Consider the following 25,861-nt stretch of genomic DNA (forward strand, 5'->3'; position numbering starts at 1 on the left):
TATAAGAAAATGAAAATAAATAATTCAATTAATTTTTTAAGTAAAAAACATTTCATTGCTTAAGCATTCCTTTAGTAAGCACTTTGTTTTGTTTTTTGTATTTTTACAGGATTTAAACCAGGTGAAGGTAAAACTGCCGCTCATGACTTCTGTATAGAACAGATTCACAAAGTGGTTTTGTTTTGGTTTTTTCATTTTGAATGCAAAATAAATTTTTTGAATGGGCTGTTCTTTCAGCAAATGGTCATACACAGCATACTCCACTTAATGATTAATCAATTCCTAAATTAGTTAACGATTGTTGCAATCATTTATTAATCTCAATTAATTGGACTGCTTCAGCCTAGGTGTCATATCAGTAGCTGTGGAAATTGATTTCCTTTAGACAAGTCTGTAGGTTTTATTGTGAATCATAAACATCTGTAGTCGTCATTAATCAGTCCATGTCCCTTGGTTTCTTATCTTCTGCTTAAGTTTAGTGATATTGTTTGGCTTGTTTTAATTGAAAAGTCACTTCCTCCAGCTGAACCCTTACAGCTCTCTCAAAGATCGACTCCTATTTATTGCCTTGACTTTTCTGGCCAGATGTATTTGAAGGTGTGTCTGGATTGACCCTCACCAAAAACTTCCTGGATTTTTTTGGAATGGCCCTACATCTGGTCCAGTGTGTTCTGATGGAGCCTCCTTGAGAATGATAGTTGATTTCAGAACTTTTGATGCATCACTCATAGGTCAAAACTCTCCAAACAATCATTTGCCAGAAATCTTCAGATTTACAAATGAGATACTAAAAAATGTTTGCAGAAGTCAGTCAACATACACATCTTCACTCTCCTGCTTCCATTCATCCAGTTTTAGAGTTTAACGGCAGGAAATGAGCGACCTTTTCTGAACCCAGAGAAATGTGATGCCCAGCTTCAAAAACAGTCACTCAGTCTGAAACATGAAGGCTTTAATTTTGTCCCGCAGCTTATAGGAACACGAGTTAACAGAAACAGTCTGACCCACCGACCCACAGTGGGACTCATGCTTTTGGGTTCTAGTCTTCCTGTGCAGAGGTAGTCTGTTGCTTTACACAAACACACAGGAGAAACACACACACACACACGATGGGTTGTTATCTGAGACACATGGCAGCATCAGGCTCAGTGTGAAAACAGAGGGTTAGAGCAGAAAAAACTCCTGATGATTATGCTTAATAAAGCTAAGGTTGCCTCTAACAACACTTTAAATTTCATGAGGAGGGGTTCTGTAGGAGGTAATGAGCAGTCATCATCTTACCTGCAGCAGTTAACATGTAAACATCTTCACTTTGATCAAACAGATCATCTCTCTTTAGTTAATGTCTTAACAAATCAGTGAAGATTTCTAACTGACACCATCAGTGGTTCAATCAAACACTAAAAAAAAACCTTGTAAACTCTCAACCTGTGATATTAAATTGTCTCTGTATGCAAGCAACCAATTGCAAACATCACAAGAGCTGAAAGCAGCCATGTCAAACCTAACATGGGAACATGTCAAACAGAGATGATCTGTTTGACATGTCAAAGGAGTCAGAGGTCATATGCATCGTGATATGATACGGGAAATTCATGAACTGAGTGGAAAACTGATGAGCTCACCTTTCTTCAGACTACTTCAAAGAGAGAAACTTTTATATTGTCAAAGATTTTGATAAACTCAGAAACAACAAGCCTGTGAGCTCCTCTACACCCTGAACACACACACACACACACACACACACACACACACAAAGAGAAGGGAAGCACAGTTTTAGAGGGTTCTGAGTGTTTGCATGAACCACAGCGACATGTTGGAGCTTTGAAGGTTTTTTAAGATGAAGAAAATCACCTTCAGGTGAGATGATGACCAATAACTTCACCACAGAACCCAAGTATATGAAAACTAAAAACAAACAAACACACAAAAAAAGACAAGTACATGTTAACAATCTGAGCCATATTCATCCTGATAGCATCAGGTCCAGATTTTACACCTTGATTGTGAAAATATGTCTCGACTCCGTCACCATAAAACAAAAATAAAAAATATAGTTCATCCAATTTGACATCAATACAATATGCAATACTATATTCAACGACAGCTGATAACATAAAGCATGTGACAAGAGTGCAAAAGAGGAAATAAACTGGGAAAAGATATTTGGCTGAGTCTATAAAAGCATTTATCAGGTACAGACTGAAAGAGTGCCGTGAGTTTTGATCATTTCTTTTCTGCTCCATTAACATCTGAGAAGCTATTACTCATTTATTACAAGAATCTTAAACATTTCCTTCATTTTAATAAAACATTCAAACAAATGGCAAAAAATGTATTAAACTGAAACATCGTGTCTTTATAAGGAAATGAAAATACTGAAAGGTGTTGCACATCAAAGGAAAGGAGTAAAATCAGGTTCCATCTATAAACTGCTCTCCATGTTTTCCCTGCAGACATCTCTCCTCGTCTAGAGAGACGGCGGGGCTTGATGGTGATAATGACTCATTCTTCCATCCAGTGCTGCAAGTCTGGTTCCCAGAGTGGAAATGATAGTTTGGGTCAATAAACCAGAAGATAGAAAATGGAATGGTGATTGTTGTTTTTTTCCAGGTGTGCCTAATGACTCACAATTTGCACATTTTCCATAACTGGAATTTTTTCAAAACGTCTGTGAGCAAGGTAAAAAAATGAACCAGTCTGTGGATCATCAACAAGTATCCCCAGATTTTTGGGTGTTTAGGTTCCCCGAGTTAACACTGCTGCTGGTTGAAGGGTTGCTTTGGCAACAGACATCAGGTGATTATAACATTTAGTCAGAAAATCTGACTTAATTATGAAAAAATGGCATAAAAATATGTACCTACTATAGTACCAGGGTGGACCCAAAACAACAGCAGATAACTAACTGTCCACAAGCAGCAGACAGGAGCCAGGTGAGCTGGCTGGTCAGGATTCCTCCTGGAGGTGTTCATGTCCCTCTGGACCAGACCCAGGTCAGGGTATGGGAATACATTTCTCTGCTGGCCTGGGAACGCCATGGGATTCCTCAGGCGGAGCTGGACCAGGGGGCTGCAGGGGGGGAAGGCTACTGAGGGTGCTGTCCCCAGGATCCCGGATCAGGAGGAATACAGCGGATGGACCATCTCCTCACTGACATGACATCAGTCCAGGAACAGGGAAGTTATTTTTGACATATTGAATTATTGCTGAAACACTTGGGCTGAGTTGTTTCCAGGATGTTCAGTTTGTGTGTCCAGGTGTTAACTTTGGACACCACTCAGTGTCTGGGTACAGAAGGCAGTGGACCGTCTTAAACCTGCAGGATGGACAGAGACACAAGTGTTGAGTTTTTTCCACATTAAGAAGTCGAGCTTTACCTTAGCATGGAGGTGTGTCCAGTATTACCATAAGGCAAGGATTGTGCATCTCTCAAGTCAGAGCTCATGTTTTATCAGATGTTCTAAAAACAACTACTTTCTATGGCTGAAGGCTAAGTGAGTGAGTCAGTCAGGTTCCTTTTAAACAAAAAGGTTGTGGTGGGTTAGCATGCAAGCTCTGAGGTTGAATCTGACAAGAACTGAATCTGTGACATGTTCAAACTAAGACCTCAATACAGTCCAAACTATAAAAATACATAACCTTTTTTTTCTTGATAAATCAGGCTAAACGTTTTCCGTTTTATGTCAGTATGGATTACTACTTGGGTTGGCGTTCTAAGGTTTGACCCCAATGTAATGATGGTCTTTACACTGGACTCTAATCTGCCTTTATCTTCTGCTTTTAATGGCTTCTTTGTGACTGAGCGGCTTTTCAGGCCATAGCAGCGTTTTGTTCTGGTGCTGATTCCCTCTGGAGCCCGTTCTGCTCTGGGACACGCCGACTGATGGAGGTTCATCCATCAGCCTATTCCCGATATAGGCTGACAGATATCCGCTTTTTACATTTTTTTATGATATCACACACAAAAGCATTTGAGGTGCTTACAGGAACATTAAACTTGTTTAAAGGTGCATTAATCTTAGTGAATGGTAATATCTAAAGTTAATTGAACGATAAATACTCACTCTCAATATTCAAGCAAACAGAAATAATTTTGATCATTCTAAATGACTGAAAACAAACAAAGTTTAACCTTATTTGATGTCAGGTTTTGTGTCGTGTAAATTCTTTCATTCAACTCCAGATCCAAAATGTCACCTCAGTTTAAAGAAACATCACAACATTATCCATCCATAGGACAAAGTCTCCCTTTGTCCTGCACTTATACTGTAGTGTACGTTTACTACAATCAGTCTTGCTGACTTCAGTTTCTTTAAAAGTTGTAACTAAGAATCTTACCATTTTTGAAGATGCGCAACCTAAGGTTGGCTACTAGCTTTAACTTAATCTAGGTGTTAAGGCCCAGCAGATAACAGCTAAATGTGCTTGTTAGGTCCCAACTTTAGCCACTGAAGAACATCAAACAGGGTCTACCATCCACACAGTCAGGAGGCTTCATGAAACAGTTAGTTCAGAGCTCTAAACAGGAGCTCAGGTTGTTTGGGAAACCTTCAGAAAGTTGATGCAGAAACAGACACTTCCTGCTCACCTGGTGGGGTCTTCAGTCAGAGAAAAGCCCCCAACGATGCTGACCACGTTTCTTCTGTTCTCAAAGCCTCCATAACTCAGAGTGACCTTGTGAAAGACGTGGAGAAATGAGAAATTAGAAGAAAAAACACTAAATCAGGAACACCCTGTTGGTACTGGATGCCCCTTTGGTCCACTGGTCATAAAACATGTGGACACGGTCAGCAGCAATATTCAGTTATGGAGTCAGGACGTAAAACTGCAGTAAGTTGGGGTTTAACTGTACATGTCTCTGTTTAGCCACACTTCATACATTTTTATTAAATAAAAAAAAAATACAAGATGATAAATATTAATATAGATAATTAGATTTCCAAGCTCCTCCTTGAACCTGCAGTCTCCAGTGAGCTTATGCCTCACACCTCCCCCACTCAGCTCCTCTAGACTAGCAGCAGCAGCAATTAGTCAACACCTGGAGGAACTGTGTGTCTACTGGGTTTATTAGACCAACTACAACACTCGTAAGTACGGTTGTAAACGGCATCAATCGGGAAATGTTGTGATGAAGAGCAGAAGGCGGAGTGTTGGAAAGACTAGGAGTCTCTTAAAGAGACAGCGGCCCAATTCAAGGTGTCACATGCAGCTATGATGCAAATTCAATTTTCTTTTAAGTTATGCTTAATATATGCAGTATTTTTATAACAACTGAAGGTTACATAGTTACTTGATTATACAATAAAATAATACATAATACCACCCGTTTAATCACCACACATCTTTCTCTTTGTCACTTTCCTTTAAACCATCCTCTTCTCTTATTCTCACTCATTTTCAGTTATTTACCATTACTCCCCCAGTCCAGGTAGTTTTCTTCAGTGAGTTTTAGTTGCTGATATTTGGATATTTCCCAAAAATGCCACAAGTTGCTGCAATGTGATCAACTAAATTGCTTTATGTGTTGTGCAACTGAAAAGTGTGCCTCATAAAGAGGGCAGAAATCAAAATTCCAAAATGAATGAAATAGTAAGAGGTGCTTGCTAACTCACCTGCTGGAGCACGGTGGGAACGGGCAGCTTCTGCAGGTTCTCCAGGTGAGAGTGGAACAGGTGTGTGTGAGTGAGTGTGACCTCCAGCAGCGCTTCGATGATGTAGCCGATGGTGCAGTCATCTGGGAGGCGGATCTTTTCTGCCGTGGTGATGAAGTTCCCCAAACTGAAACCACAAAATGTTTCAGCATTTAGAACGTTTCCACGACAACAGCTGTTTAAACTCCACACGCTCCAGGTGAATGTGTGACCCGGCTAATGACTGCTAATGTATCTGCAGCGATTTAAACACAAAAAAAAAACATACAATCAAAGAAAAAGCGTATAAAGGCACAACAGTCGTCAAGCTCACCAGCTACCTGAAATACTCAGCAGGATTAGCTGATGTGGTCACAATGGGATTACATAATCTGGTATTTCAGCCTGTTTGTTAAAGGGCCAAACTGCCTGAAATGGGTTCTGTGTTTTAACTGGACTTTGTGCAGCTCTGTCCAGAGCTGCTCCAACACTCCGTATTTCTGAACATACTGACATTGGGACAGCTCTGTGGTGCTAGCCTCCATCTTTCTGAACATCTAGTCTCAAATCATATCAAATCCTTCCTCTGAACTGCTATCATTCAACCCACCACATCAGTGATGCAGCATCCTCTGCCCTCACTCATCTGGGGCCAAATGTCAGAATGTTCTTTATAGGTTTTCATTAAACATTTAACCCATTGCTGCAGCAACAAACTCAGAAACCAAAGCAGCTTGGTTTCAACATCTGGATCTAGAATGGGCTCCTGGGCCCCCTGCAGACAAATATCCCCATGCAGAACATGAAGCCCCTCAGGGATGGGAACTGGGCCCCTTTGTTAGCCCAGCTGGTAGCAAAGTCACAGAACTGGGTCTCATCCACAACAAGAACATCATCTACTAGAGAGGAAGTGGGCCACAAGCTGAAACACTGGCGAGCTGAATGACTAATATAAAACTTTCCACCAATCTGATGCCTTAGTAACCTAAATAACTGATTAAAAGCAATAATTGTTGAGTTCATATGTCTATTTATTCAATAATGTAGGAGCAAAAATGGTTTTGAAGGAAAGTGTTTTTGCTTTTTTTTTCAAATCAATATGCAGTTTGATTAAAATCTTATTAATTGCAATCAATTAATCACAGATGCTGCAATTAATGCAACAAATTTTTTAAAAACATTTTAATCGAGTCCCACTACTAGTTATTTTATCTCTTTTCATCTCGAATGTCGCTTCCTTACAAACATTGATAATCATCATCACATCTGCTTGTGTAGATTCTTATATTCAGAGGAAATAAATGCAGCGTTTCTCCTGTCGTTCTGTTTCTGATGATAATAACTATGTGACTGTTGGCCCACCTGGCCCAGGGGCTCATTTTCAGAGCCAGACCTCGACTGATGCAGAACCCCGCTCCCCCTGTGGCGAACCAGAACTTCACAGACACCTGAAATGAAGAAGATGGCAAATCAGCCGAATGCTACCAGGTCAAAAGAGAAAAACACAAAACGTCACGGCTTAAAACGCCGGCCGGTTCAAATCTGCTAACTCTAAACAGGTTTATACGTGATGCAGTGAGAGGAGCAGGAAACAGAGTAAGGTTTAAGCAGACTGACCGTTCCGTCGCTCTTCACCCTCTCTGCAGCCTCTATGGGATGGTCCAGACTGGGCCGGCCCAGGTAGATGTCCTGGCTGTGATGGTATGAGGACAGCAGTCGCAGCAGACTGGGCAGGATCACATAGTTATCATCATCCACATGGCAGAACCACCTACAACACACAGAACATCAGCAGCACACATTGGTCAAAAAAGTCATCATCATCATCATCATCAATAGCTGGATGTTTGGTTCAGTCTAAATCCTTCAGTCAGATTCTAGTTCTGATGAGACTCATGTCTCAGATTAAAAGCACAGTTCGAAAATAACCTTTAAGCAAGTATTAAACATACTTTTGATTAAGTTGTAATTCTGTGTTAAAAAAATTATTCTGAACTCGATTTCATGTTTTTATTGACTGGAAGCCGAAAATCATAGATTACTGCTGGAGAACATCAGTCTGTATGAAAACAATGTATAATCTGTGTTTCAGTTGGTGAAGGAATTACTGAAGGAAATTAACTTTTCAATAACATTCTGAGTTATTGGATGGGTCTGTATTTTCTTATGAAAGTCCCAGACTCTAGAGTTGATTTTCAGATGGATGTACTGAAGCAAGTACGAAAAAAAGCAAGAAAGGAAGAAAGAAAAAGAAAGAAGGCAAAAAAGAAAACAATAAAGAACAAAAGAGACAACGAAAGCCCAGAAATACAAACATTTCTCGGTACATTTTGAGACGTTGAAAAACCAAAGTCCAGATAGGAACCCTGACATCGTATCTGTGTTTCAGAACGTCCGACTCACTTCTTCTGGGACTCGATGAATTTATCGTACTCCACAGACATCTTGCAGCACAGAGCCTGTCGGTTGTGAGCAGCTGAGCAGTTGGTGTTGATGATGTTAGTTCCTGAGGCAGAGACATCCCAGAATAATCCGGCGTACAGACAGGCTGATGTGGTCAGAACAGCAACACTCTTCACTTCAGCTGCTTACCTGTCTTCAGCTGCAGCTCCCTGTCGTCACCATCAGTGAAGAAGTAGGTCTGGAACAGAAAGGCCCCTTAGTGTGTTAAAGGGAACAAACAGCAGTTCACACCACCTGTTATGAGGGCCAATCAGATCATCTGCTGGCAGTTATGAAATGATCAGAGCCAAACATTATGACCACCACAGGCTTCTTGGCATCTGCAGCCTTTTCGCTTAGTGTGCAAGCTTCACTAGCTGAGACATGGAGCTGCTTGCATGTGACTGTGGTTGTAGAACAAAGAGACCATGAGATATTGATGCAAACATTTTGTGCATCACTCATTTTGATCCCGGTCTATTGTATGCAGAACAGAATCTGATTCTGTTTTCCATATGCTAATGAGAATGAGAGATGAGTTGGGCATCTTGACACGAGTTACAGACAATCCTAGATATGACTTTTCACCATGATAAACAAACATCTGTGGTGCACCAACGGCAAAAACATTGATGTTTGTACATTTAGAGACAAATATTTGTTGACTAAAATACAAAATACAAAAAACTCAACGCAACGCTGGAGATCAGAGGAGAAAGGCTCAAACTGTGGACCAGCATTTATGAGAGAAGTTAAGTTCAACCAGCTGTAGTGGAATCAGATGTTAATCATTTCTGTAATTGCACCAATATGCGACCCTCGGTGCACATGCAGACTGAAATAAACAGCAGTGGAAAGACTTTAAATTAACTGTCAGCAACAAATCTTCGTTTTACTGCTGGCATGAAGACCTGGCTGCTCTCTGCCGGTGTGAGTTGTGTGTTTGTGTGTGTTCAGAACTTGGTGGGCCAAGGATTCAAAGCTCAAACACAGCAAACTGCTGTAGATGCAGACTGCATGGACATTTCCTCTGAAAGCTCAACTGTTTCAGATCATCAAACATTTAAATATAAGACTAAGATATCCTGAGTAAACATTAAAGTTTCCAAATGTGATTTGGTCTATTAGGGAAAAAGGCTAATCAGACCAACCTGTAAATAACCAGTTTTGCCTTTAGCAGGAACATCCAGCATCCAGAAAACTCCTCTGTCTTCTATCCAGTGCTCCAAGCGCTAACTAGCAACAACCAATCAGAGCCAACGGGCTGGTCTTGGTGCTGGCAATCACCTGGTGACCAAGCTGCTCATCCTTCCTAGCTCCACCTCCTTTGCTCTCTGCTACGCTACAATTTCTTTCAATAGAGGCATGAGGCGTTGCTTTTTGAGCTCTTCCCGCCTGATGTGCAGAATTTTTAGATTCTGTACATCAGGCAGTAATCAGGCCCGGCTGAGGGTAATGAAACCAAACGCGAATAGTTTGATTTATGTGTTGCTTTGGAAATCTTTCAACCTACTCCAAGCTGCCAGATAGCTTCAGGGCTAAATAACTTTTATCAGTTAATTAAAAAAGCTTTTTGCATTTACTCAGGTTATACTTGTCTGACATATGAAATATTTTAATCAGAGCAAAAATAAAACAAATCAACATAAATAATAATGAGTAGGGATGCACCGACATCTTTATCTGATATTAATATTGTTTTTTTGGCCAATAACTGATATTTTATACATATATATTTCACTTCTCTTTTCACACCGTGGAAAAAAGCACTCACACACTGACTTCATAGCTGCTTCAGTTAAGATCCACAGTCCTTTGCTGCATCACTGTCTTTGTCACATGACCAACTTTCTCTCCTCTCCCTCCAGAAACAAACGGCAGCAAGATGGAAATAAATATTGGTTTTATTCATGGGACCGATACCGATGTTAGTGCCGATATGTTGTGCTTCCATAAATATGAAGCAACAACTTCTTCACACCACTGCGACTGAACAATTAAAATTATTTTACAAGCTATACAAAAAAAGCAAACAGGTCCCAACAAAATATCAGCAGATGAAATAGCATAATAACATAATATATTGACTCCTCATTTTTCTCCAAATGATATAGCATCACTCACCTGTTCCTTGGCTTGGGACACCCAGGTCTGGATCAGCAGCTTCAGTCTGGACCTGTGGTACTTCCTGGTGGTCTTCACTGCGATGAAAATGTCCTTCAGCTCCAGCTGGTCAGTATTCCTAGGCCCTGATTCCACAGTTCTCTTGGGAGAGTGAACGTCAGTTCTAGCAGCTGCTCCTATGACCTCTGAACTCCTACTGAGCCCTGTGGCCATGTCGGTACCGCCAGCGCTGGCGGTACCTGCTGGTAGGTCGTCATGGTGAGTCTGCTCTGCTGAGACAGACTTAGCGTGGGGTCGGGGCTGAGGCGGCTCCAGCTGGCGGGGGGGCGACTTGAGGGCCGGGATGAGCAGCAGCAGGAGGGAGCAGAGAGCAAGAGAGAACAGAAAGCAGGACTTACTGACGCCCACCGAGGCTATGTGCATCCTGGCTGGCCAATGGGGCGGGGTCATCAGCCTCCAGGGCTGCAGTCGCTCCCAACACCGTCCTGGGCTGGCATCATTCCATCACATGGAGACCTGCAGGGGGCAGTCAGAACCTTCACTCAAAGCAACAAATATCCTGTAATAACAATACAAAATGAGTCGAATGGATCATGCAAAAAATAATAATAACCACTGTCATTTATCATGATTAGCATTTGCAATTGAAAACACTTTGCATTTAGCAGAGCTTGCTCTGAAAGCAGGAAAATTAGTGATCTGCAGTTGCCTGAGCTCACTTTCATAAATAATTTTAGATATAAACAGTATTGTTTTAAAGTATTATGTGTGCACATGGTGCCATTTTTAGCACAGTCAAGTAACTATGTTACCTTCAGTTGTTATAGAAATGCTGTATCAAATGTGACTCCAAAAACACTTGACTTTGCAATTTCATGCCTAGAAATTGGGCCTCTGCTCTTTCTGAAACTCCACCTTCCAGAAGTTATCACAACATGGCTCTTCACAGTTCCCACAAGTATGAATCCAAACACTCAACCTCCATCTTGGTAGGGAAGCGCATCGCAAAACACATGGAGGAGCTTTGCAGTCAATGTTTAAACTGATTTGTAAAGGAGGTCCAACTCTTTTCATGAATATAAGATTCTGGTGACTGGCAGAGTAAGTACATGTAGTTACACATGCGTATGCTACATGGCCGTCCTAGCTTGCAGATAAAAACTACATTAGCTTAGCTAATTTTGCTAGTTTGGCAGTAAGTACTACTGTAAATATCACTGATATTTACCTTATCATTACACAGACGTGGGTAGTTTACTCAGAAATTGTTATTGAGTAATAGTTGTAATGTATTTATATTATATACAAGTTAAATGAGAGCGAGGGGAGAGCTAATCCTAAGCTTGTTTCTTGTTGTCATAGCAACTCCACTGTAATTGTCATCAGAGTTTGTTACTAGGGGTGCACCGAGTTATCGGCCAGTCGAGTTATCTGCGCCGATTTCCTTAATTTTGGGAGATAGGTGATTGATCGACACAGTGAAGTCGATCTTATTCACCGATCTTATCTTACCAATATTGCAATTAAACTTGAATTTTTCCAGTGAGCGACATTAAAAGCTATTTCTATCCTATTCTGTTCTATTCTATTCATTTAAAAAAAAAAAAACAAATTAGCATTCATTGCTGCTAAACATATGAAATTGTGGTTAACTTTTCATGAGCAGCATGCCATTTAACCTTTGTTCAATAAGCAATGACGACGGTATACTTTCTTTCTATATCGTAATAGATCAATCCCCAGAATTTAAAAACTAGATAGGATTAAATAATGAATAACAGAGCATAACGTATGTGTGTTTTCTAGCTTTGATTAGTAGGGTAACGACATAAACTGTGTAGATGTGTGGTTCAGATACAAATAAAAATCTAGTTTGAAAATGAGTCCCGTTCTGTGTGAAGGAGGCAGCAGGGGCCACAGGGAGGCATCACCCAACTGAAGGAGACTCCTGTAAAGGTTGTGTCTTAGGCATCATGGGGCAGATTTCTGGTTAACTTCGTTTTAATGGTTTCAACAGATAAAACTGACAGAAAACAATTTCAGAAGTTTGCCACCACACTGGAAACCTCTGAAGAAGTTATTGTTAAGTCAAAATAGAGTCCTTCTCATTAGCATATTTCTTCTTCTTGGCTACATGAAATTAAAGGAAGTCATTTCCGGCTCTTTAAATGGCGCTTTGGAGCCGCGGTAGCATGATTGCCCAAATAATCCCTGATCCCAACGAAGTAATGAATCCCGAGTTATCCTGGGCGCGTTTTCAGGTTCAACACCTGGAAGAGTAGAACTCTGAACAGACATTCACAAAGTGGAACAAAGAATATCACCTATCAGCAACTTACCCTCATAAGGTCCTTCTGTTTTACACTATAGAGAAGCAACAGAAACGAACCCCAAACAGCCCTGTTAGTTCTAAACGGCGCCAAGTAAAGACCGGAACCGGAGCCAGCGTGTTCCTTCAGGTTCTGACGGCGGTGCAAACCGAGCCTCTGGTCCCAGACAGCCGTCTATCTGAGGACAGGACAGCAACAGAAAGACGACTTATTCTTCCGAACTCTGACACACATTCCTAAAACTCGAGCTGCATCCGAGGAGGTAAAGCAAATCCGGTTCAAACCTTCAAAATAAAACAGCGATTAATTTGTCAACAAATAAAAGCAGACTTTTATAGATGGGGATCGCAGCTCTATGTAAGAGTATGAGTCCCCTGATATCAGTTAGAACTACAATATTCTTGTTATTAGGGCCTACAACTCTATGTTGTATTTCTTCTGTTAATTGTTTAACCAAAGAAAAAAAACATCTGGTTGTTATTGTGCAGGCTGTTTTATTAGACACTTTGCCTTATTTTTAATGATTGAAAGAAATCACTGTGCTGTCTACAGACCTAAAAACGGTCTGTGCTCAGCAGACCTTTTTAGAGCTCTGAAGCAGAGCGGAAGATTACTTATTAAAATTTAGACCTCATGGATTCAATGTTTCTTACCTCGAATCACCACCAAGTTCTGTTGATTGGCCACAAACGGCTATTTTCTGAAAGTACAGCAAGTTCAGTCTGTGTCACGTAGGAAGCATTTTAAAAGAGACCTCACGCAGCATGTTGTTTGGACACTCCAGCTTTAATTAACCACAGAGTTCACACAGGTCAGACATGAACATCAGAAACCACAGTACATCACCAGGAACAGCTTGGTTCAGTTTTCTAGATGGAGCAAATCAGTCCCACATTTAAAGATAAACTTTTATTTTTACACCAAAATAGAATACAATCCACAATCTTGATATAAATTACAGTAATAGGATGATTGTGAGATGCAAAAGATATAAAATGGGGGGGGGGGGGGGGGGGGGGGGGGGGGGTTGTCAAATAATTGGAGATGATTTTCTATGACTGAAGGAAGGAACCAAACATGAAGGAAGAAAGGCAAAAAGAAGAGAAGACATAGGGAAGGAAAGAATGAGGGCCACAAGAGAGGAAGAAAGGAGACAAATGAAAGAAGAAACACAGGAAAGATGAAGGGACATGGGGCACAAGGAAGGAAAGAAAAAGGACAAGAGAGAGAAAGGACAAAAAGGGGGAAGTAAGAGGATAAGGAAGAGATAGAGGGAAGGAGAGAGGAAGAAAGGACACAAGTGAGAATGAAAAGAAAGGACAGAAGCGAGGAACAAGACAGAATATATGAGAGAAAATTAAGAACAAACCAGAATATCTAGACAATGGGACAGCAAATAAATAAATACTTTTCCATACACTTATTTTGTTTTTCCACACATATCCAGGCCTGGAACATGCTGAAAAGAAATTCCGTACTTTTCCAGACTGTGTGGGAACTCTGATCACCTTTATTTTAATTGATCCATTTTCAGATTTTTTTTGGTTTCAACTTTTAACTTGTCTTTAACTTTTAACTTAACTTATAGTCCTGAACTCAGAACTATAAGTGAGAACATTTGACTGAGTGTTAATCACTGACGGTGATAAACAGTCAGTGAATACTCATCCATTCATTATACTGAAAATGAGCTGAGATGCTGAAGTGGTTTTAAAACTCAAACATTACTCAGGCTCCTTTCTAGAGCCCTATCTGTTATCTCTGAACTGAGAAAACAAAATAAGACCGAGTGATTCAGACGTTCTCTCAACACAAACATAACTCGCCATGAAAGATAAAAGCAAAATGAAGGAAGGCTGACATTTTACGACAAAGGATGACAGAAACAACAACTCATTATTGCCATGAGAAGGCAGCACGCTGGAAATGTCTTCAGGACCGTTACATCTCATGCATAACACTGATTCACTAGATGCCACTAGAGGGAGACAGAGAGCCGCAGTAGGTCTTGTGCACACAAACACATTGTCAAAGCAGAGTGGACTGGATGGGGACTGTGACTGCACTGTGGTCGGGCCTGGACCGGTCAGTCATCGAAGCGCCCCTCCAGGATGCTCTCAAATGAGAAGGGGACGAATTTGAAGCCCTGACCTGTGTAGAACTTGTTCTGGAATTCCACCCTAAGGGGAAAACACCAGGCGGAGAAAAAGATTTGTTCAACATATTAAAGTTAAATCAAGTCTAATTAATATAAAGTTGAGGTTAAATGCGCAAAAGAGCACACATTAGTGATAAAGCAAGAAACGTTTAGAGGAGTGAAGACCTGATTGTCTGGTTTAAGCACATCCAGAGTCTTGTTTGCTAAGTGGTTTACGTTTCAGGTGGCCCTCCATTTTCCTTTCAAGCTTTTTTTTGTTAATAAAAAAAGATAATTGTTTTATTTAAATAGAACATGGTGTGTTTCCCCAATGGTAAATCCGTCTGAGTTGTCACATAAACCTCAACACATAAATCTGCATCCTACTCCCAGACGAGGACAGGCCTGGATGACGTCATTTCAATAGGGAAAAGTCAAAGTGTGTTCCAGCAGGAGCTGCATTTTGGCCTCAGTCGGCAAAGGGAGTGCCCAGGAATGTCTCCCAGTTGTGGCAAATATTTGGCCAGCTAGAGCGCTCAGAGGGCAACACTTAAAGAGGAGGCTAGAAATAAGAGATTCCTCTATCTGCTTCTCTCCACAGCTGGGGAGGTGGAAAACTGACTCTGTTGGGTGTGTATTTGTGTGTGTCTCTGTGTAGGAGAGAGTTCCTCAGCAGTGAGTGTGAAAGGCAGACTGGTCACTGACTGTGGCTTCGTTTGAATACATTTCCATTCAGTCATCTTTGTGAAAACAGCTTTAATGATGAAAGAACCCTGTTGCAACAGACAGTGGGCTTTCAGTTACATCTACAATGAAATAAACGATTCCATATTAAATCAAACTATTATCATTTTGATTTAAAAAAAGCAAATAATTTAACCAAAATTATAATAAAACAGAGTGACTACCTGCATTGATACTAGTTGGATTTGCCAGTTTATGGTCCTTTTGGTGTCATGCTGAGCAGTTAAAGTGCTACACTAGAGCCACGTTGACCCAAACGCATTCACCGTAGCCCGTTCTCCTCCAGTGTTGAATATGAATATGTATCTGTATGTATCCTTTACTATTCCAAAGATACTGAAGCATTTGCTCCACAAGTTTTCACTGTTGTTATGGCCCAGCTGGACCTCATAAGGTTGGTATGCTGTAATGATCCTCCCTATCATTCATCCACCCTCTCTGGTACCAGGTGGATCAGTGGAGTGCTGGTGGTACCAGGAGATGATGGAGCTCCTGGCCTGTCCTGGATTCCTGTTATAAACTAACTCTGTAGTATCTCATCATTAACATTCCTCATGTGAATGTAAGGCGGTGAAACTGGCAGAGGTTAACTTAGAAATGATACTTTAATCAAACTTTATTCATAAAACACTTTTTATGCAGTGAGGTGGAACACAAAGTGCTTTAGAGATGAACAAATGCTTGATCAGAACTGATGTGTGTTTGAATGTTGTGTGTAATATGATCACTCCTAACCAGGGGCGCCGCCAGGAATGTTGGGCCCCATGACAAAAAATTAAATTGGGCACCCCCCCCCCCCCCCCCAACAGCTGGTATTATAATTTTTTTGAGTCTATCTGACCTATCAAAAGCATCACAATTTAAAGGCTTGCAACTGTCTTGCTTTCTTTGGTCCAATACTGATACTAGGACAATATTTACTGCTCATGAATTTTACATCCAGTTCACTTACATTATGCAAGTAGGTTGCTTACATTTTTTCTATTACTGAAATGTCTCTCCCCACAAGCAACAGTCATAGGCAACATGAAAAACATACATTAAACAATCCAGACTTCTCAAAAACTGCTAGGTAATTTTATTCAAGCTACAGTATATAACTTTAATAAAAATTTATGTTTTCTCCACATTTGTTAAAGATGTCATCATGTCAGATAATCTGTGAAAACAACCTATCTCCTCCATCTCCTTTGTGTTTTGCTCTGTGCATGTGTGTACTGACCAGTGCAGGCGCAGGGCATGCAGGAAAGCTGACAGTCCCTCCATGATGAGCAGGATGCAAACAGTGAGAGTGGCGAAAGCAGAGAAGATGATTGACAGGCCAAAGAAGCCGCCTCCACTGCGAGAGGACAGACCCAAGTGCATCACCATAGACCAGAGCACCTCAGACAGCTCTGCAGACACAACACAGTCATGTTAGCACCAGGACATGGAACATCTGACTGCTTACAGTGAGTGAGGTTTGTTCTGTTACAGCCCGGCTGTTCAATCACAGAGAGTCACTCACGTGCGTGGGCGAGGCTGAGGGCCCAGAGGCGCAGATAGGAGGCTGTGTTGGAGATGCAACCCAGACAGTACTCTATGGTGTGGATGGCCTGATGGACGGCCACATCACCAAAGTTAAACTGTACAGGAGGAAGCAGAACGTCACCTAGCACATAGCATCTCAGAAAAGGTTGTCACTTCTTCTGGCTCATACTGAAAGCTTTACCTCAAACTATTTCTATGTTGAGTAAAAGACAGTATTTTAGCAACAGTTAAAATACTGTCTGAAAAATAAACACAGTATTTTCCATGTAACAGACAGTTATTTGGAGCTTTTCCAGTGATATTTGTAGCCAGAAAAAGGTGCATCACTGGTTTCACAAAAGGTCCGATGCGTCCTGCACTCCACAGGCTGTCATAGTGAATCCTCTCTGCTGCGGCAATAAGAACAACGGCTTTCTGGACAATACATTTCATACTTCACAAGAGGTCGCATTCAGAGCCGGCAGGAGGTTTCTCCCACTGCAGCACCCTAACTTCATATTTCTCTGACAGTACGCAAGAAAAAGAAAAACCTGCAAGAACTCCAAAATCAGGATTGCAGTTCTTGAGTTCTTGCATCGCTGGGAGAGAGAACATTCCTCTGTTCAGGTGGAGAACGTGGAGGCCTTAAGAAGTAATCCAAGATATAAGAAAAGTAGGACTGTATCACTGTATTAAAATGGATATATTTTTAAGGTATTAGTATCCTAAAAAGTAGCTATAATTCAATTAGAGTGGAGATTTAGATGTAGTGGAGCTGAAAGCAAAGCGAAGCAGTTTGTTTGGTTTCATTTCATCATTTTCCTCAGCAGGATCACAGCTATTGTATCCTGACGGGTCAACACATTCCCTGTGTTCTTTCCATCCCCAACCAGGACTATCCTTTCCTGTTTCAAAGCAGCAGGAAGGGGGAAACACTGGAGGCCATTGGTCTACTTAACATTGTTGACTTGGGCTTGGAACCTGCTTGGTTTCCTCTTTACAAATTTTTCTTTTGTCCTTTGACTTTTAAAAACAGAGTTCACAGAGCCAGTGCTGGAGGAGGAATGGCAAATCAGAACAAAACAGTAATAATAGTGACCAAAACAAAGTGGTGTGGTTTATTTACAGAGTAGTGGAATGACGTTAGAATAGATTTATTAAGGTTTCAGCTCTTTCTCTTTCTTGTTTTAAAGATGGGGAGTACGGAAAAATCCAGAGTGAACTGTGAATCCAGACTTGTTTGTGTTTGCCCAGTTTTTATAGATCAGTAAACTTAGAGTTGCATGCTCAAACATAGACATTCATAATTACCAACACATGCGTGCCTGGCACAGAGAATTGCACTCATAAGGAAAAGGCTACATATGTGCTAATAATGCACTTTCAGAAGACATCCTGGAATTTGGAAGTAGTAAATCAAACTGGGCGAGGCAGCTTTCAGACATGCTAAGAAGATGCAAAACTGGAGCTCTCACCGGTTCTTCTTCTGAGTGCTTGAAAGTAAGGAAAAGGGAAAGATTAGGGCAGGAATTCAAGGACAAAACCATGTGATCCACACAAACTGACTGGGCGTTTCTAACTGCTGTAGTTCATACTAGATATCACTGATTCTATATCACTCATGACTGATTATGTGTCAAATATTAAAAACTAATTTCGCAGTCCAACAGAAGAAATATACAGCATAACAAATGTAGTAAGAAATAATAAAAGTTATGTGATTTAGACAACTTTAAAGCATTTCTCCTCAAATTCCAGACCTAAAATCGATGCTTCCTTGCAAAGTATTTATGGTAGGAAGGATTCGGTTGATGGTAAATACGTTAATATCCATTTATCATGCGAGTTGTGTTGAATGCCTCTTTAAAAATGCGGTTAGTTTGGCGTCTATGTTTGTGTGCATCTAAAAAAGAATCCTTCAGAATGAGCGTGTTATATTCAGAAATCCCTCCAGCCAGCTCCCAGAAAAACCAGCATTTATGTTTCTGCAATGGGAAATCTCTCTGTCATCTGCTTCTGCCTCGCATATCTTCCTTTAACATGTTTCCAGCTAACCCCCCGTTGCACAACAGCAAAAATGTGATTTACTACGCAAATATATCTCAGACAAACCAAGGACTGTTGCACATTTGTAATGCCACATGGTGTAATGTGACAGGCTGCAATGCCAATAAATCTTTTATTTTTCCATCTAAACATTTTGCATGTGGTGAAAGGGGCTCACCTCGTCTCCTTCGTCGGAGTGCTGGGAGAGCTGGTCGTGGTCCATGATGCCAGCCTCGTCCTCCGTGGGCCCGTTGCCCACCCGCACCCCTCCGAACTTCTGCGTGCCCTGTTGGGTGAGTCCGGTGCATGATGAGGACACCCCTGTTTGCTCTAAAGACTGCTCTAGATTCTCTGCAGGGGTTTCTTCCCTCTTCTGTGACTAGATACAAAAGCCACAAGAGCTGTGTCTAGCATAAAGCAAGCCTTAGAAGGAACTTTTTGTCCTCAGTTCACATGAAACAGGATGGCCAAACAGTGAGACAAGACAAATACAGAAAGGATCTGTAAGCAGACCAGCCTTTAAAAAAAACAAGAGAATGTTAAGTGGCATCATCATTTTTAAAAGGCAACATGTAATTTCATTCCAAACTCTAATGGATGATGCATCCATTTTATTTATGCAAATGTAACAAATTGCATAAACGGGACAATAATAATGAAAATTCTTACATGTAAACAGCTAAATAGTGTAGTTCATGAGAGAAAGTATGGAAGACAAGCAGAGAACAGCAGCAGTATCAGCAGTCAGTGTCTCTGCCCTGGGATCAGAATCCTGGTCAAGTGAACAAAACATGTTGTTTCCACGCAAAAAAGACAGATGTCTCCTGGTGACCTCTGATGGAGACACCATCGTGTTGGTCTGATGGAGACACCATCGTGTTGGTCTGATGGAGACACCATCGTGTTGGTCTGATGGAGACACCATCATGTTGGTGAGGACCTTCTTTCTCAGATTATAAATAATAGAACAGCTTCTGCTCTACCTGCTGCTGAGAATGCTGGAGAGCAGGAATGGTCACAGAAATAAGTGGAAACCTTCAGAGATGTGACAAATACATGAAAAAATGACAGATGATTTTTATTTTTGTTTGTTTACTGAAAGGATAAAGTTTCCATTTGAGAAGTTATAAAAGAATTTTTGAACATTCCATATCAGAAACAAAGATCATACAGGCATATTCAAGAAATTCCACTGAGTTCATTTTTCATTAAGACCATTGCATTTTTATTAAATTATTTCGCTTTCATTGACTGTAAGCAAAAAAAAAATCATCATAATGCAGAGAAATAAATTTCCATCATTTGTGGTGGAGATACTGAAAAATAATATTCTTATTTATTGAATATGACTGTAATACAAACTATCTAAAATGTATTGAATGTGTGAGAGTCAGCAATTTTTGACTGACTCAAAGTGAACAGTTTGGATCATGTGTTCTAGTGAACATGGGGAAAATGGTGAATATTCTGTTGCTTTCCAACATGGAGTAGAAACATTTATTTCATTTATAAACTTTTCATATCTGTTCAAGTCTGAAGGACAGACTGAAATGAGCAGATGGTCAGACTGAGGACAGCCCAGTCCCCTCTGACAAAGACTTCTTGTTAGAGATTTTTTGGTATTATCATTTTATTTTCTTACTCTAGTTCACATTAAGTCTATAGATCTTTGTGATTTTCTGTTTAAAGTGTTCTCTTCTTTAAATGACCTGGAGGTCACTACTGTCTGTTCAACTTTACGAGAAATAGATAACACTGAGTTTCTCAGACTTTAAACCCTTTTGCAAGAACACCTCCTAATTTAGTAACCACCTGTGAGCAGTCGTATTTTGTTTTCTTGACAGTATTGACCGAGATTTGAACCGGGCTCAGACCTTTGATCAGATATCACATCTGGACCTGGGTTGTTAGATGTTTGGGTTAGAAGCTTTACGACCTCTGCTGTTTTTCCTGACTGCCCCCTTGCCTGTCCTTCTTTGACAATAAAAACAGGAGCCGTTGTAAGGGCAGCCCAGAACGCTCTGTGGAACTGATCGGAGGAGAAGTTTGATAGAGCCTTCCCTTTTGCAAAAGCTCCACGTAAAATTCATATACGTTGTCTGTGGTTCTTTCTTTTATTTAGGTTCGAAAGGAAAATACCTATCATTATTTGGTGCCGAAACCCGGGATCTCTCACCTCCCCCGCTGTCAGGCAGAGGAAGACGCGTTGAATCCGTGCACGGCCAGAGTCAATTGGACCTGGAAAGGAAAACCCAGGAAGCAAATTCTTCGCTGGGCCAGCGACGTATCCGACTTTGTCTGCCAACGGCGGAGTGACGAGATCCGACTGGACAACCCGAAAACTACAGAAACGTAGGTGAATTTTAAGTCATATAGGTTTGAGTCCTTGTCAAATATTAATTTGACTAAAGAAATACAGGTTTGAGTCCTTGTCAAATATTAACATTTCAATTTGACTAAAGAATAATGAAGGGTTAGAGTCCCAGTTGACAGAGAGTTTCAACTAAAGGCAAAAGGATAGGCTCTTAGAGCCTCCTTAATTAGAGGACGCCTCTTAAGGGAAAGTCCTCATGTAGATAGAAAGTTTGTAATTTGCTGTGCTGCTATTGGTGTTTTGTTTGCTGTTTTGTTGCTGTGTGTGCATGAAGGAGTGAATGGTGTTTCTCTCTCTGGGAGTAAAACTCTCTGCCTTCGGAATTAGAATCCAAAGTGAAGAACCGCTTGGAGCTCGGCTCCAAGTAGAAGCCTGTTTTTCAGGAGGCACTGAGCGCTGACTTACAGCACTTTCTCTGAGAGAGCACGCGATACTAGTATTTTTAAGCAAGAGATTTAAACAATGGGAAACACAAATTCCTGTAATTCCTCACTTATTGAGGGCCCCGAAGGGGATGAAAAGTACATGATGTCCAGATTTCCTGGCAGCATTGTACATATAAAAAAATGGAAAAAGAAATATAAAATAGATGGGAAGCTAAAAATTGATCAATGGCAAGCAATTGTGGGAATTTTGGAGAGTAGTGTAGCAAGAAAAAAGGGGATAAAAAAAGGTAGAAAGGAAGATGAACTAAAGTGTGCCAAATTATGGTTAAAAGCAGCCATAGACCGGAAAGAACAAATTAAAAAGGTTAAAGAAAAAAGGCCAGTAGATATTGACAGGCGGAATGCCTGTGTGGGACGGGGAGAGCAGGTACGGCCGACTGCTCCTCCCCCAACCGCTGCGACAGATTCGTCTGCCCTTGTCTCAGAGCCACCAAGCTCGGTGGATAGACAGCCGAGTGCACCTTTTAATACCAGTGAGGAAGCCACTATCTTATTTGTAAGACCAGAAGATAATGAGCCCATATTTAGTGCAGTTCAAACCCCTCCTCCAAATATGCAGCCCCCACCACCCTCAGCTCCTCCAACTCTCACTCCAGCACGAGCCCCAAGTATCAAACTGACCACAGACCCAGTGTCAGGTCTCACACCTACCAAAATTTACCCTCCTCTTCCAGTCTCTCCACCCCCATTATATAATGAAGAAAGTGCAGGTCCAAGTGGTCTGGGACATTCATATGATCTGAGAAAGTACAGAACTCCTCGAGTTATGTACAGTTCTGAAGGGGCAGAACAATATCCAATGATCCAGGTCCCAAATCCTAATCCTAGAGATGCCCAGTCACCACATATTTATGTTTTTAGACCCTGGACCTTGAAAGAGGCCAGAAAGGCGGTAGAAGGAATAACACCTGCATCAGAGGACCCCGATAAGTGGGTAGAAGATATGACTGGATTAATCCATTCATATAGACTAAATGGAGTGGAAGCAGGAGAAGCAGCCATGTCCTCATTAGGAAAAGATTGGGCAAAAGTGAGGGGAAATTATACAGGGAAAGAAACTAATAATAATAATATGTTAGTTCCAATTTCATACCCTCCAGGAGCTAACCCTGCTCTCTCTGATGCATTTAAAGCACAATGGGACCCATTGTGTGAGAGAGTTAGAGTAAATTTCCGTAAAAGGGCGAATTATAGTCATTTGTCAGGAATTAAACAAAAAGTTGGAGAAGACGTAGACGATTTTCGTCTGCGGTTTGAGAAGGAGTTCAAAGTTCACAGTGGGATCACTTATGACGCAGGAGCAGAGGGTGTATATCAACAACAGTTAAAAAACGCTTTAATGTCAAGTTTCCGCCCTGAAATTGAGGGCTGGATTAAAAAACACCTAGTTGAATATGATGCTGCCTCAGTCCCACAGCTGATGACGTGGCACGTCATGCAGAAAAAGTAGTTAAAAAACCAAAAACAGGATCAGATATTTTTCATCTGGAGGATTTTGGAGAAGTAGATACCTCTGTCTTTTTCCGCGGCTCCTCAAGAGGCCGAGGGAAAAACAGCAGCAGAGGAGGTCGCTATGAGCAGCCACCCCGAAACTATACCCCTCAAAAACCACAACGTCCAGATGGATGTTGGAATTGTGGCCATCCTGACCACTGAGCTAGACATTGCCCAGAGAAAAAAAAAAAAAAAAAAAAAAGTCAACTCTTAATTTATGTTAATGACCTGTTGATAGCATCTGAAAGCGAGGAAGCATGCAGAGCAGATTCACTCGCTCTGCTGCACCATCTCTGTCAGACAGGGAACAAAGTAAACACAGATAAGCTGCAGTGGGTCAGGGAAGTAGTAAATTATTTGGGACACACACTTTCTGCTGAGGGGAAGCAGATACAAAAAGCAAGAAAAGGGACAGTTTCTGAAGCTCCTAAACCAGAAATTAAGAAGCAAATGAAGTCATTTCTCGGACTTTGCAATTACTGCAGAGCCTGGATTCCACACTATGCTGAAAAAACACAGGCTTTACAGGATTTGATTCATGGCACCCCAATGGCCATGACTGACAAAATAAGTTGGAATCCAGGAGCTGAAAAAAGATTTGTTGCTCTTAAAACAAGCATTAATGCAGGCAACAACTTTGATTCTTCCAAACTATATAAAAAAAAAGAAGCTGCAGCAGGGAAGCATGGGAAAGGTATATTCTCAGCACAGACTGAAGGGGAACAACAAATGATAGACAAAACAGTACTAAAAGACATGCAGGACAATGCACCACAGGCTGAGAAAAGGCTGTGGATAACTAAAGGTGTAAAAATGAATGTCGGGAACATTTTTGAGGTTAATGACAAACCAGTGCTTCCTAAGTCTTTATTTAAAGCAGCAGCAATTGTGTCACATGGGTGCTGCCATGTGTCAACTGGGGGGATGGAATGCATAATAAAACAGCATTTCACAACGTATGGTTTAAATTCTTACTTTTCTTACTTAAAATCTTTTTGTACTGCATGTCCAGTCTGTGTGAAATACAATCCTCAGGGAAACATAAGGCCAAAACGAGGCAGGTTCCCAAAATCATCTTATCCCTTTCAAACTATGCACATGGATTTTATTGAACTTTCACAAAGTGGGCCATATAAATATTGTCTGGTGATGATTGATGCTTTTTCTAAATGGGTTGAAATAGTTCCAGCAAAGCATGCAGATGCTTTGACAGTAGCTAAGGCTATTTGTAAAACTATCATCCCAACACATGGCATCCCACAGACTGTTTATAGTGACAATGGACCACATTTTGTTAACCGAGTGATACAAAACATGGCTACACACTTGGGAATGACATTAAAGAATCACTGTGCCTATCAGCCACAGAGTGCAGGGCTGGTGGAAAGAACAAATGCTACTGTGAAAAGTAGATTAAGAAAGTGCATGGCAGACACTGGCCGATCCTGGCCAGAATGTTTAGACTTGGTGAAGCTCTATATGAGAATCACCTCAACAGCTGACGGTCTAACACCTTTTGAAATAATTCATGGGAGAGCTTACAGATTGCCTCTGTTTGCTCCAGACATACAAAAAGCTGATGAAGAACAGACATTAGCAGATTATATGATCAGGACTCTTAAACTGAAGGAAGTGTCCAGTGCGAATTTACTGCCTTCTGATTCTCCTCCTATACAGGAAGCCATTCCACTTGAGCCAGGTGACTGGGTCTACATAAAAGTCATCAAACGAAAGAACTGGACGAGTCCACGGTGGGAAGGACCGTTCCAAGTGCTGATGACCACACCAACAGCTATAAAGATCGCTGAAAGACCCAGCTGGATACATCTTAGTCACTGTAAGCGGCAGAGAGTGTTGGACCCCTAATTCGGAGTAGGGAGGAAGGTGGGCTTTTAGCCTCTGGGCTACACAGGCATTCTAATTTTTAGTATTATTTTGTCTCAAACCCAGCGAAGAACTGCTAAGATTCTCACTCTTTTAGTTTGGGGGTTCTGACATCTCTGCACGCCGAGCAGTAATGGGGACTCCATATGCAAGATGGATCTTCTACTGTGCTGTGACTGCTGTATGTTTGATGTTTGGAGAAGGAAGTGAGCCTGAGTTCCACCCACACGACTACAGCACCAACCTGTGGTGGAAACTGATGAATAGAACTGTTTATGAAGGACATGCTGTGAACTGCTACGTGTGTGCGCAGCTGCCGGTTTCCATACACAACTCAGGTCTCCGACCAGGTAACATTACAGACGACAAACAGATGTGTCTCTATGTTCTAAGCACCAGACCACGGCGCGTCCCGCCCCTAAGGGGAGACAGACCACGTGAGAAGGATTATTCAGCTGACCTCCGGATGGGTGAGGCTGTGCAAGGACTGTTTCAATCTTTGAATTGTTCACTTGCAGAGGATGTACTTCCTTTTTCGTCATCTCAACAAACTGTATGGAAAATACCAGAGATCATTTCATTAGCAGGAGCTAAACCAGGATCTCTGGGGAACTGTGTTTATAATAATGGAAATGTTTTTCTAGGGACATTGCCCTGGAACTTGTGTAACAGAGTTTACACCTACTGCGAACCGACAC

General features: G+C 41.2%; 2 protein-coding genes across 5 annotated transcripts in view; both read right to left on the reverse strand.

Moving 5' to 3' along the window:
- Window positions 1-935: 935 nt before the first annotated feature.
- Window positions 936-12,801, reverse strand: rfng (RFNG O-fucosylpeptide 3-beta-N-acetylglucosaminyltransferase). The gene is made up of 9 exons (XM_028027636.1): window positions 12,539-12,801; window positions 10,200-10,715; window positions 8,226-8,274; window positions 8,037-8,139; window positions 7,251-7,404; window positions 6,996-7,081; window positions 5,616-5,781; window positions 4,592-4,677; window positions 936-3,319 (listed from the first exon to the last, which is right to left on the reverse strand). The coding sequence occupies exons 2-9, from the start codon at window positions 10,647-10,649 to the stop codon at window positions 3,244-3,246; spliced, it is 1,170 nt and encodes a 389-aa protein (XP_027883437.1). The 5' UTR covers window positions 10,650-10,715; window positions 12,539-12,801; the 3' UTR covers window positions 936-3,243.
- Window positions 12,802-13,294: 493 nt separating this feature from the next.
- The window catches only part of LOC114150880 (V-type proton ATPase 116 kDa subunit a-like), a 28,083-nt gene continuing 15,516 nt past the window's right edge, over window positions 13,295-25,861 (reverse strand). Inside the window, exons 18-22 of one of the 4 annotated variants that reach the window (XM_028027627.1) lie at window positions 19,144-19,344; window positions 18,395-18,412; window positions 16,918-17,035; window positions 16,633-16,804; window positions 13,295-14,709 (exon numbers count right to left, since the gene is read on the reverse strand). In XM_028027627.1, the coding sequence (XP_027883428.1) occupies window positions 14,616-14,709; window positions 16,633-16,804; window positions 16,918-17,035; window positions 18,395-18,412; window positions 19,144-19,344 (603 nt within the window). In that variant the 3' untranslated portion in view covers window positions 13,295-14,615. The remainder of the gene's footprint in view (window positions 14,710-16,632; window positions 16,805-16,917; window positions 17,036-18,394; window positions 18,413-19,143; window positions 19,345-25,861) is intronic. The other 3 variants (XM_028027629.1, XM_028027630.1, XM_028027628.1) reach the window with 3 other exon arrangements.

This window comes from Xiphophorus couchianus, chromosome 9, assembly GCF_001444195.1.
Source record: "Xiphophorus couchianus chromosome 9, X_couchianus-1.0, whole genome shotgun sequence".
NCBI lineage: Eukaryota > Metazoa > Chordata > Actinopteri > Cyprinodontiformes > Poeciliidae > Xiphophorus > Xiphophorus couchianus.

Coding starts and splice junctions, on each gene's coding strand:
- rfng (XM_028027636.1), bottom strand. CDS start 10,649: ATGACCCCGCCCCATTGGCCAGCCAGGATGCACATAGCCTCGGTGGGC. Junction 8,275..10,199: donor TGTCCCAAGCCAAGGAACAG/GTGAGTGATGCT, acceptor TTTCTGTTCCAG/ACCTACTTCTTCACTGATGG. Junction 7,405..8,036: donor TTCATCGAGTCCCAGAAGAA/GTGAGTCGGACG, acceptor TGTGTGTTGTAG/GTGGTTCTGCCATGTGGATG.